Source organism: Delphinapterus leucas, chromosome X (genome assembly GCF_059928025.1).
Source record: "Delphinapterus leucas isolate spDelLeu-1000000601 "Yukka" chromosome X, BTC_Dleu_Yukka2, whole genome shotgun sequence".
NCBI lineage: Eukaryota > Metazoa > Chordata > Mammalia > Artiodactyla > Monodontidae > Delphinapterus > Delphinapterus leucas.
In genome coordinates, this window is record NC_143150.1 from 95,620,984 (window position 1) to 95,633,335 (window position 12,352).

At 43.5% G+C, this 12,352-nt stretch overlaps 1 protein-coding gene and 1 pseudogene across 9 annotated transcripts in view; both read left to right on the top strand.

The window, feature by feature from the left end:
- The first annotated feature begins 1,905 nt into the window (after positions 1-1,905).
- CASK (calcium/calmodulin dependent serine protein kinase) overlaps positions 1,906-12,352 on the top strand; it is a 391,721-nt gene continuing 381,274 nt past the window's right edge. For 4 of the 9 annotated variants that reach the window (XM_089904607.1, XM_022556423.3, XM_089904603.1 and 1 more), the window contains exon 1: positions 1,906-2,621. Coding sequence is in view for 8 of the 9 variants with exons in the window: in XM_022556423.3 (XP_022412131.1) it covers positions 2,563-2,621 (59 nt within the window). In the remaining variant the exon portion in view is untranslated. The remainder of the gene's footprint in view (positions 2,622-12,352) is intronic. The other 5 variants (XM_022556428.2, XM_022556431.2, XM_089904606.1 and 2 more) reach the window with 3 other exon arrangements.
- On the top strand, positions 6,030-6,125 carry LOC115804074 (U6 spliceosomal RNA; annotated as a pseudogene).

The window sequence follows — 12,352 nt, forward strand, 5'->3', positions numbered from 1 at the left end:
CAGTGTGATGGTTGGGGGATGGGGTGGAGAGAAACAGAGTGTTTCACATCCATAGTGAGGGGAAAGTCCTGAGCTTTGAGCTGACTGGAAGACCTTGCACCATTCAAGGCCAGAGATCAGGGAATGCCAAATTAGGCCAATCATGGTGGCATACCCCACATCTGTAAATGACAGAGTGGGACTGGCCGACCTCTAAGGCTCTTTCCAAATCGAAACCCGCTGTGATTCCATGAGCAGAATGCAAACCTATCTCTGTAGTCGTCTTTTTTATTCAACTTCACTTCTTTTGTTTTATTTTGTCATTGTCGTTTTCAACCTCTGAGCATAAGTTCCTGTGGAAGATAACAAACCCCAAAATGAAGTCGACAAGACTTGGCATAGCTCTGACTTAGACTGGGGAAAGGAAACGAAGCTGACAAGGTGAGGGTCGCTGTACACTTCAAGGCAGAATGGAGTAACACCTTATTCACTAGGTACCAGGTGGACATGCCAATTTGGAGTGAGTGACTTGGAGCTGTGGGACCCCTCAATGGAGGCAATGTTTCCCGGGCTCTAAAGCTCCCTTCTCTAGAGAATGCACAAGCTCTTTGGAAAAGGAGGAAAACCTTCGCATACAATTACATTTTTCCTCTGATTTGCATTGTTTAAAAAAGGTCTAGTACTCAAATCTTTAACACTGGCAAATCTCTCAGCCTCTTAACGGAGTGGTCAAGGGTTTGCAGAAAACGTTTCTGAAGAGAAAATAGGCTGTCTCCACCCCCTCACACTCTTTGGTAAATACTATCTTTTTTCTTTCTTTCTTTCTCTTCTTCTTCTTTTTGTTTTAATTACCGTACTGAGAATTTTACCAGATGATTTCTAGAAGCTGATTTATGAACTAATCGGGCACTTCTGCTGTGCAGAGGAACAAAGACTTTTTTTTTCTTTTTATTGGTCCTCAACTGAGGCATATACCTGTCTGATGGCGTTGGCTCATTCCGCACATGCTCAGTTGAACAGAAATCTTCATATTGAATACAACCTAACACAGCGGCAACACCCATAACCTCACTCCCTGGCTGACCCTGTACCATACACTCCCTCTAGTTGCATTGTTATCCTGACATGCCTAACATTCGTAGGGAGTAAAAGGAGCAGAGTAGGTAGTGGGAATTTGGGAGGGGGCAATATACAAAGGGGTTTAAAGTCTCTGTATGACCCTGCTTTCCTGACCTCTCTCTAGGCTGTCTCTAGTGGGTGTAGGCGCTGGATAGATATTTGAGTTTGGGGCAGAATGCGGGAGAAGCTGTCTCTGTAAATTGCCATTTGTTGTTGCACATCTTCCTGGACAGTTTTTGTTTGGTCCTTTTCTTGTAGGTGGACAACACTTCATCCACAGCCCTCGTTTTCATTAAAGAGTGACAGTGGCACTAAAAGCATCAGCCGCCTAGCGAGATCTGGAGTGACAACCTCGCCGCCTCTGTTCTTGCTTTCCCATTCATTAGGACCCTTTCCCAGCCTCCTCCCCCAGAAGAAACTGGGAAAGGCTTCTTTTGGTTACAAAAGGAGGGAGCGGCCGGGCTTCCGAGCCTCTCGCCTCAGAGAGCCAAGGAAGTGCGTTCGGTCGCAGGCCTTTTGTCCCCGACCCCTTCCGCTGCTTGGTCGCGGGGGTGACGACCCCGCCCCGCCCCCGCCTAAGCAGATGCCGCCCGCGTGCCTCAGCCCCCCGCCCCTTCTAGATTCCCGGCGCCCGCCGGTTTGCCGTGACGTGGCCCACGGCGCGCGCATGCGCCGCTCTGCCCGGGCTCTTTCCCTGGGCCACCGCCTCCCGACGGGCTGGAGTGGGCGGGGCCTGTGGTTCTGGAAGCCGTGCGGCCGGAGTGGGAGGAGGGCTCGTGTGCGCGAGGAGGGTGCTCGGGGCTCGCGAGCTGGTCGGCGGCCGAGGCGGCGGAGGAGGAGCTGAAGGCGGCGGCCGCGGCTCCCGCCCGCACGGAGAGCCAGTCCCGCGAAGCCCCCTCCCACTCCCAGGCGGGCGGGCGGCGGCGGCAGAAGGAGGAGAAGGAGGAGGGAGCGTCTCTGCCGCCGCCTCCTGGTCCCCAGCGCCGATCTGCCGCCGCCACCTCCCTCCGCGGCGATCTTCCCTCCATGGTCCTGCCGCGGCCCCCCCTGTAGCCCGAGCTGCCCCGCGCCGCGCCGGAGCCTGCCTCGACCGAGGGAGCGGTCGCGGCCTCGCGGCCCGCGCGGGCTGACGAGAGGAGAGCGAGGCGCCGCGCGGTCCCCGAGGATCCGCACGCCGGGCAGCGCGGCCCGAGCAGCGCGAGGAGCAGCGGGCGGGCGGGCGGCGCCGGGCCCGGGCCGCCCTCGCTCCAGCGCCCCGGCCCTGCCGCCCGCGCCGGGGCGGTCGCCCGCAGAGGAAGGCGCCGCAGTCTCCGGGCCTCGCCGCCCCGCTCGAGTGTCCTCGGCACCGAGGGCTCGCGGGTCCTGAGGGGAGGAGGCGAGCCAGGGGCCGGGCACTGAGCTCTTTGGCGCCCCCACCCCCGTTTTCGGAGCCCTCCACGCTGCGGCCACTGTCCCCTCCGGACCATGGCCGACGACGACGTGCTGTTCGAGGATGTGTACGAGCTGTGCGAGGTGATCGGCAAGTGAGTCTCCACGCGAGGGAGCGGGAGTGTGGGAAAATGCATTTCAGTGATGCCCGGGTCCTCCCGCACCCGCCCGGGGCCTGCCCCCTGCCCTGCCCCCCTCCTCCCTTGTCCTCCTCACCCGGGAGTATTTATAGACGTGTACCTGGACCCCCCGCGGGGTGGGTGTCTGGGGGCTTCTCGGCGATCCGTGGAGGCCGACGAGCCGAGGTTGGCCACCCCATGAGGCGTGGGGCCGGCTGAAATCTGCTGTCGGCATTTTATCTGACGGTTGCATAGGGACGTGGCAGAGCCAATTTTATAGTTGCTTCCTGGGAACAGTTGGGCTTATTGTTACCTTGCGTGTACCACAGACCATTAACGAAAAGAGCAGCTTGCATTTCCTTTGCTTCCGTGGAGAGATAGAGAAAGAACGTCCAGGGTTTTAAATTGTGGGGTGTGTGTCTATTGTGCAGGGTATTAGATAGATGCCTTTGTGTTCACCCCATGCCCGGATTGGAGGGGGCCATTTAAGACGGGGTGCGTTCAGTTTCAGCAAATTTTTCACCTGGTGTAGACCAACGTGGAAAGAGTTGGGGGTTTCCGAATTTTTAATGCCTCGTTATGCAATGACTGTTAAATCAGTGTTCGAGGCTTCCCTCGACTGTTGTTGGGATGGTGCTTAGCGTGGTAGCGCCGTCTGCTTTGAGTCACCAGGCTGGTCCAGAATATAGAACTGACAGTCCAAATGCTCATCCTTTCATCTGTGTTGTATAATTACACTAGGGAAAAGCAGGGAATCAGATTAATCACAGTGCTGATTGAGAATTAAATCTGCAGTTCCTCATCTAATTGTCCATTCCTTAAATCTGTTTTGAATAGTTTCCTTTTCATTCTTGTCAAACAGTATTCCAAGTGCACAATCCTGCTAATTTGCTTGTGAGGGAAATGCTGGCGATCTGAAGTTGATTTCCTAGTTCAGCGTGTATTCTGTGGCTTTAGAAGTTGAGGAGATAAGATTTAAGAGAAATTTTTGCTTAGTTATTAAGGATTACTAGATAGCTACCATTGAAATATTTTGTCTCTTTTTGGAAGCGGTGCTTTATCGTCTATTTTAAGGTCCGCAGTTGGGAAATGATAGCAAGACCTTAGAGCAGTTGGCTCTATCTCTTTTAAGTTGTCTGCAGTACTGGATTTCAGTTTGTTTAAGTGCTGATAACTTATTATTTTCCTTTCATGCTGGGGTATTACAGTGTCTCCTCACATGGTGAAATTGTGGGTAGAGCTTGCTACACACTTTCCTCAGACCCAGTTGATACAAGGAGGTGTTACTCCTTGCCCCTATTGTTACATGACCAGCCTGTCTACTGGAAGAAGGATATCCAAATGCGCCCTGGTAAAGTGGTTGTGGAAGTGCTCTAAAGCAGAGTGGTCCAAAAAATATATAATGTGAGCCGCATATGTAATTTTATATATGTAAAAATTCTAATAGCCACATTAAAAAGATTAAAAGCAAGTGGGTGCAATTAATTTTAATAAAATATTTTCTTTTACCCAATAGATCCAGACTATTATCACTTCAACATGTAGTCAGTATAGAAATCATTAGTGAGCTATTTTACATCCTTTCTTTCATACTTACTCTTCAAAATCCAATGTGTATTTTACACTAACCACACATCTCAATTCTGACACTAAGCTAAATTGTCATCGTAAATACTTGTTCTGTATTTAAGTTTCATAAAATTTGCATTTGCAAAAGTAGAGTCACATACCCAAGTTGTTCCAAACATACCTAAAAGTTTTCTAGTAACTGAATCAAGTATCTCTTTCTAAATTAAAATTAAATAAAATGAAAAATTCAGTTCCTCATTTGGATTAGCCACATTTCAAGTGCTCAATAGCCATATGTGAATAGCACAGTTCTAGAGAGACAAATATGTCAAAAAAATCTCCTTGGTTTCTTCATTCTTGGCACCCAGTGAAGGTAAATTAGATGTTTCCCCAAAGCCCCCAAATAATTATGTGTGTGTGTGTGTGTGCATGGGGGGAACGATGTTTGTTGTGTCTTAGTTATATTTGATTTAAATGAGCCAGCAGAGTCATAATCGGAAAATGTGAGATTAAAATGTTAATTCTGTTGTGATAACGGAAAATAGGCATCGTTGAATCAATGTTAGTAACTAGTTCTGATTCCTTGAGGTCTGAAAGAGTGATGATGTGACTCTTTGGATATTGAAAAGAAGTGGTCAGCGTCACATTAGCTCAGTCAGTATTCTGCTGACTTATAATTGATAGAATATTTTCAGGAAACGCCTCTGGTAGGACTAGATTCATCTCCTCTGTTGCTTCAGAGCTGCATAAGGATGGGGAGCAAGCTAATTTTGAGGTGATAGTTCCTCTATGGCTATCTTAACTACTGTGAACGTGAACTCTCATTCATATCCTACAAAATCTGACTTGGCCAGTGCCGCTTATAATATGTCATTCCGTGAAATAATGAATTAAAGGTAGCCTTTGTGGCAGAGAATGTAATGATAGTGTTCCTCACCCTGTGTAAAGGTTGAAGGTTTTCTCCGGTAAATTGTCTCAGCATATATTGATCTGGAAATTGAAATTCACTTGAGATTTTCTTACAGCGTCTCTGACAGCATGCATTTTAACTCAGAATTTGTTCAACTCTGGATTTAAACAGAAAGCCCTCACTTGTACTGAAAACCTGGTTGATTTCTATCCAGGTTCTCTGGAATTGTGATTTTTCTTTTATAACAAATTAGTATCACAAGTTGTTTTTGACCCCTAGGGCTTAACAGGTTTAAATTTTCACTGAAGTGCTTTAAAGTGGATTTCACCTTTTTACCATCAGTTGACCACACACTCACCTGCCTCACTACTTATCTACTCACTCATCCATTAACTTACAGGGAATCGGGTGCCTGATCCATTATGAATATTGGGAGGATGCCATATCTTTTTTAAAAAAATTTAAACTCTTTTCCCCTGTGCTTTTTATTTTTGAAAGTCTTACAAATGGTCCTTGAATGCCTATTGTTTCCATGACATTTTCCCATGTAACATCTTTCAAGAGACTGAGACAAATCTCCAATGCCGTCATTGTCCTGAAACTTCTTGTCTTAGCAAATGTAGCAATTACTGGAAAGGAAAGGTATTATGCAAATAGAGGTAATCAGCTAATTTTTATGGTCCTAAGCATTTACTGTATCTTTTGCAAATTGATGGTTTTATAGGCAAGTGCATAATCAGTAATATTACATGAAGGAAATTTTAGAATGATTCATCCAAATTAAAACAGAAATGCCTACCTTCATGGTACAGCAGTTTCTGTGAAAGAGAGTAGCAAAATGCACACTTTCGCCTTGTGTAGGCTGAATATTTGCCTCAGTATTTAGTAACCTGTAACTTCTGACTTTCCTGCTTTGGTAGGACATAAACTAAAATTGGAATGATGCAGCATGACCCCCGCTCAAGGATGACATGCAAGTTTGTGAGGCATGCTGTATTTGCTTACACCTCAAGAGCACTTATCATATTTAATTACAGTTACTTATTTATGGGTCTCTCTACCTAGCTAACAGGGAGCTTCTTGAGGGCAGGGAATATATCTTACACATCTTTCTCTTAACACAGTGCCTGCAATGTAACAGTTGCTCATTAGCTATGGAATAAATTGAGTAGTTTTAATAAAATCTCATTAAAAGGCAAAAAGCATGTTTATCAACCTCAGAGCAATTATTGTCCCAAAAGGCTGTATTAAAGTAGTGGTTCTCCACCTGGCTGCATATTAGAATCACCAGGGGAGCTGTTAAAAAGATCAATTCAAGGGCCTTGTGTCAGAGCAATGAAATCAGAATCTCTGGAAGTGGGTCCTGGTCATTGGTTTTTTTTTTTTTTAATGCTCTCGAAGTGATTCTCATGTGCAGCTATGATTGAGAGTCATTGGTTTAAAACTTAGGTTATGTATGTAATATTTTGAGACTGGCTTTTCAGAGGCTTACGGTTTTTAAAAACTAGAATAAATGTTTTGGGGGAAGTATTGAAGCCAAAAGACCAAGACGTGGATTTTTTTTTTCTCTACATTGTGTTCCTGAGTCTTACTGTATAAGAATTTTGTTTCAGCCTATGTTTGGCTTTGATTTTTTTGGGTCTTTTAAGATTCACATTGATTTATGACACTCATCTAATGCTAATATGGTGATTGTCTGATGACAATCAGAACAAGGATTGCTTCAATAACAGTTGATGATAGCTGTCTACTATAACGACTTAATTCAATATTAAGAAATCTATCAGTTTAGTATGGATTGTGTTTGGACATACACTCTATTAAAAGGGTATAGTTAAGTTGCTTATATACTTTAAATCTCATACTTGCAATTCCAGTAATGCTGTTTGCCAGAGAATTGAGTTAAATGCAGCCTTTATGTAAATACCAGATTAATAATATGTAAAATATATAATTTAGCATAGAGAAAAATTCAGCTTTGCTAATTTGTCCCAATTACTATGGCTTTCACATATATTGATTTGCCCAGTGATTTGGGTTTCTAGTACCACAGGGGGGAGTGTTACGTCATGTTGGAACACCTTCCCTGGGAATTTTAGCTAGACATGGTAGATAAACGAGTTTTTTTTTTTTTTTGCGGTACGCGGGCCTCTCACTGCTGTGGCCTCTCCCGTTGCGGAGCACAGGCTCCGGATGCGCAGGCCCAGCGGCCATGGCTCACGGGCCCAGCCGCTCCGCGGCACGTGGGATCTTCCTGGACTGGGGCACGAACCCGTGTCCCCTGCATCGGCAGGCGGACTCTCAACCACTGCGCCACCAGGGAAAGCCCCAGGTAAACGAGTTTTTAATGTTAGGAAAAGGTCAAGTGTGAGCCTGAAGGAACCAAGATTTTTCCAGAAATGAGTATATGTTCCACGAAAGAAGTGCTTGATCAGAGTGACAGTCATGTAACAAGGGAAAAGAAACACAGTCACCAGCTAAAGTGCTGGTGCCCCAGGAATATCCAAGCTGTGGGGCAGGCCTTACTGGGAGGAGGTAAGCAGTGTTGATTCCTGATGATGGAGTTTGATTCCGGGACCACTTTGGAGGGAACTGAGCCACTCAGTTGCTTTTCTGCCTGTGCACAACCTTCTCAGAGTATCTTCACGTACGCTTTTTACAGACTGCGTTAGGACTTGGAGTTCCTGAAGTGTGGTTTGCACATTGTCTTCATAATGCTTCCTGTGATTCCCTTATCTTCCATGACTGACGTGTTCTATGGCCTTGACACATGCAGTTCACCCCTTTCCATTTTCCCCTTGTATCTGCAACAGTTTCACCTGCCATACTACATCTCTCTAATGTCCCTTGTGTTTCTGGATATTTCCTTTAAATTGAAAATTCTTTCAGCCATCTCCAGTTACAGCTCTACTCAATAAATTAAAGAAGCAAGTGTACCTCACTTTTTGAGATTGTCCTTGAATTATTGCATTTTTGTAAATGTTTTCACATTTTAAATGTGGCAGAAGCAGTTTAAAGGAACTTTGACATAGATTGTCCACAAGTAAAAAAAAATCTTTTATAACTTAACATGCCTACTTCGTAAGGGGAGTTGCCATTTATGCCTTCTAATATTAGGCATTTTACATATGTTATCTCCTTTCATTGTTCCCATTTTACAGAAAACACTGAGATTCAGAGGGGGGTGAGTAACTTGCCCAAGATCACATGGGAATCCTACCAGTTCTAAAGTCTGTTCATTTCATGCTGCATTCTGCTGTTGATTCCAGTTGTGAAAATGCTGCAGTGAGTTTCCTTAAAATAAGGCATATGTCTTCATTTTCAGAGTTTATTTACTGCAAAATTTTTTTTCTTGGCCGTGCCACACAGCTTGTGGGATCTTAGTTCCCTGACCAGCAATTGAACTCGGGCACGCTGCAGTGGAAGCGTGCAGTGCTAACCACTGGACTGCCGGGGAATTCCCTATTTACTGCAAATTTTAATTGTTCGACTTTCTGGTTAAATTTCTTACCTCTTCAGTAGAGGTTCCATACTACGGTTCATTGTCTCATCTATTGTGTTCTTTTCGTCTTTATCTCTAATGAAATACCAGTGTTTGCCACCAAACTGATAAGTTTATGCATGGAAATGTAGAATCTTGACCATCCATCCAAAATATAATTTGTTTTGGAACTTTCTCCACCCCTTTTACTCTCCAGCTTTTTCCTTCCAATTCCCCTGCCCCAACAGACAGAATAGTTGATTGATTACTCCTAACTTGCCAAACCAGAAGTAATGAGGTTTCAGAGATAGGTGTTTGTTGGGAGTGGGGTGGAGTTGTTTCCACAGGGTAGTTATTCCTATATCCTGTGATAAAAATACTGAAATTGTTTTCTCTGACTCTGAAAACTGTGTCCTGAACCACAGCTGCTGAGTGGTGAGCATCTCAGCTGTCTGCCAACACTGCACACCTAAGTAATCAAGTGACTGAGTTACTGCTGCAGAGCAGGTACCTAACTGCAGCCACAAACTGATGGGGTGTACAGCTCTCACATTTCTGGTTTTATTTTTTAGTTGCATCTGAGAATGCAGATTCTAAACCATCAAATATGCCATTGGATTTATACTGCAGGGTTCAAGGTGCTAAAGGACCTGCTCTCCTTTCTCTCTCAGAGTCAGCCATTTATCTTGGTATCCCATCTTTCAACTGAGTAAAATGTAATTACCCTGATGGCCAGTCCCTTGGTATCTGTGAGGGGATTGGTTTTAGGATCCCTCTCCCCCCCCCCGACACTAATACCAAAATTCGTGGATGCTCAAGTCCCTTATATATAATGGCATAGTATTTGCATGTAACTAATGCACATCCTCTCTTATACTTTAAGTCATCTCTGGATTACTTATAATACCTAATACAATGTAAATTCTATGTAAGTAGATGCTGAGAGGCAAATTCAAGTTTTGCTTTTTGGAACTTTCTGGAATTTTTTTTCGAATATTTTCAATCCACGGTTGGTTGAATATGCGAATACAGAACCCGGTGGAGGGCCGACTGTGTTATGCTATGATTGGTTATAGAGCCCAAGTCAGCATAGGAGAGTCTCTCTTTGACTTTCTATACTGGAAAGATTTCGCTTCTGAAGCTAGTTTTGACTTAAGGTTCATATATGTTTCCAATTTTGAGATTTAATAATATTCCATTACTTTTTTTTTTTTTTTTTTTTTTTGCGGTACGCGGGCCTCTCACTGTTGTGGCCTCTCCCGTTGTGGAGCACAGGCTCCGGACGCGCAGGCTCAGTGGCCATGGCTCACGGGCCCAGCCGCTCCGTGGCATGTGGGATCTTCCCAGACCGGGGCACGAACCCGTGTCCCCTGCATCGGCAGGCGGACTCTCAACCACTGCGCTACCAGGGAAGCCCCCATTACTTTTTAAAATTAATTAACTAGTTTTTATAAAATTATAAAATGAATTTTAAAATATAGATGATGCAAAGGTAAATAGTGAATCTCTCTCCTTTCTCCCACCATCCATAGCTCTGTTCTCCAGAGGTAACCATTGTCCAGTTTTTGTACAACCTTTCTGGGAGTTTTTTGTTAAAAAAAACTGAAATATTCATTTTACATTGAAAATAGTGTATCTGATGGCCTTTCCATATCCATCTATATATCTGTCTAACTCTGTCTCCCCTTAGCCTGCTGCCCAGTATTCCATGATATGGATTGGTACTTTGTCTTTGAATTGAGTGCAGACCATTTCTAAGTGATCATTGCTGGAAATATACAGGTGGAGTTTGGGGGAGAGGTCTGGAATGATAGTGAATATTTGGGAATCAACTGTGTGGAAGTTAAACTATGAATGAATGAGTTCTTGGGGGTTGATGGAGCTCGGTGGTGGGGAGGTGTTGTGGTTTGGAGTATAACTCACAGAGTTAGAAGAATCGGGATAGCTGGACATCACAGAAGTCTCGAGGTTGGGCAGATCAATAATGTAAAATGCCAGCACACTGATTGAGGACCAAGAAAAGGCTTATCTATAACAGAGGCAATTTAAAACATCTATCAAAATGAATATAATGTTTAATATTCCATCATGGTGTGACTAAAAAGTGAGATTCTCGCTTCATTTCTGTGGATGTTGGTAATATTATACTGTCTCTCCGTGAGTCTATCTCAACACCAACATATTTAGGGTTAAAAAAAAAAAGGAGTACATTTTTTTTCACTAGAATTGTGTTTTGCAGATTCTGATGGCTGGCTTTTAGGGAAAAACATTTGGCTTTCCTAAAATTAGGTCTTTTTGATTCCCAGGCTTGGTGCATAACTTTCAATTAAATGGATACCTTTAATGAAATGACAGTAAATTTTAGATACTTTTAAGTTCTTGATATTTGTCAAACCATTGTTCTTTTATTAAATCCTTCACCTGTAGGGAACTGAATTCTTCCTTGCCTCAAGGTTTCTGGTCCCAGTTGGATAATTGTAGAACTCTCCTTCCCTTTCACATCCCTCTTCCCTCCATCACCGCCCCCCACAGCTAAATTTGTTCATTGGCTTTTTTTAGTTGTCCACATCCACTCACAATAAGAAACAATTATTTTGGTGCACTTAAGCCAGTTTCTTTGTATCTAAGTGCATATTATTTCATTTCAACTTCTTGTATTCTGTTACACATTCTCTTTTTTATTTCTTTTGATATAGGTTGTTTAACTTTGTTATCTTTGTTTTGAATATTTGAATCATTTACAGTTAGGAATGATGATTGTGTTCTCTCTCTCTCTCTCTCTGTAGTTTAATAATATCCAAAATATACTATGTTGAATCTGTATTCAGCTTGGTACCTACTTTCCTCCAAACATATGGATCCACAGTGCTTTGTAGCTTGTAAGGCAGCCCCCTAAGATCTGATCTGGTAACCTTTGGGTACATTGTCACCATTTTCTCCTTATTTATAGAAGGAATGAAGATGGCTGCTTCATGAGCCATTTGCATGGATTAGTGATTGTGAAGTGCAGCATAAGTATTTTTTATTTCTAGAATGTCTCTGAGATACTCAAATTACTTTTGGCAGCTATGTAGATAAGTTTCAACAATTTCCAAATGTGCACTTTCTCAGTGCTAAACACAGGCTCTATTACATAAATAATATGGTGAAATGAACATTCTTTTCTACCATGTGTGTAAAACTGTTAGTGGTGCTAATTAACATTCATTCATTTTTTTCATTTATGCATTCATTTCTAGCTGTGTGGGCCTGGGCAAGTTAGTTAACCTCTCTGAGCCTCAGTTTCTTTATATGTAAAATGGTTGTGATAGCATATACCTTGCAGGGGTGTTGTGTGGATTGTATAACATGGTATATGTAAAATGTCTAAAGGTTGTTATTTAAATTGCCATTATCATTATTATTCACCAAATACCCTAAGTTCTCTGGCTTCAAGGACCTCTCGGTCCACGAGAGAATTTGACAAACAGTTAAAACCTAATCTTACTAGACTTAAGTCCTGTTAAGGTCAGGGTCGCATCTGACTTGTTCATCTAGTATCCTCAGCATAACTTGGCAACTGACACATAGTAAGTACTCAGTCAGGAGTTGAAGGAGAGTGTGTTAAGTGAGCAATCCAGAGACTGTGACCACCTAGTAGGAGAAGGAAATTGGGGAAATCTTTACAAAGGAGGTGGGGCTTGAATGATCTCAAGTTTTCTAGGTAACTTATTTAATCTTTTTAGGCCTGTCTCATTTAGAAAAGGG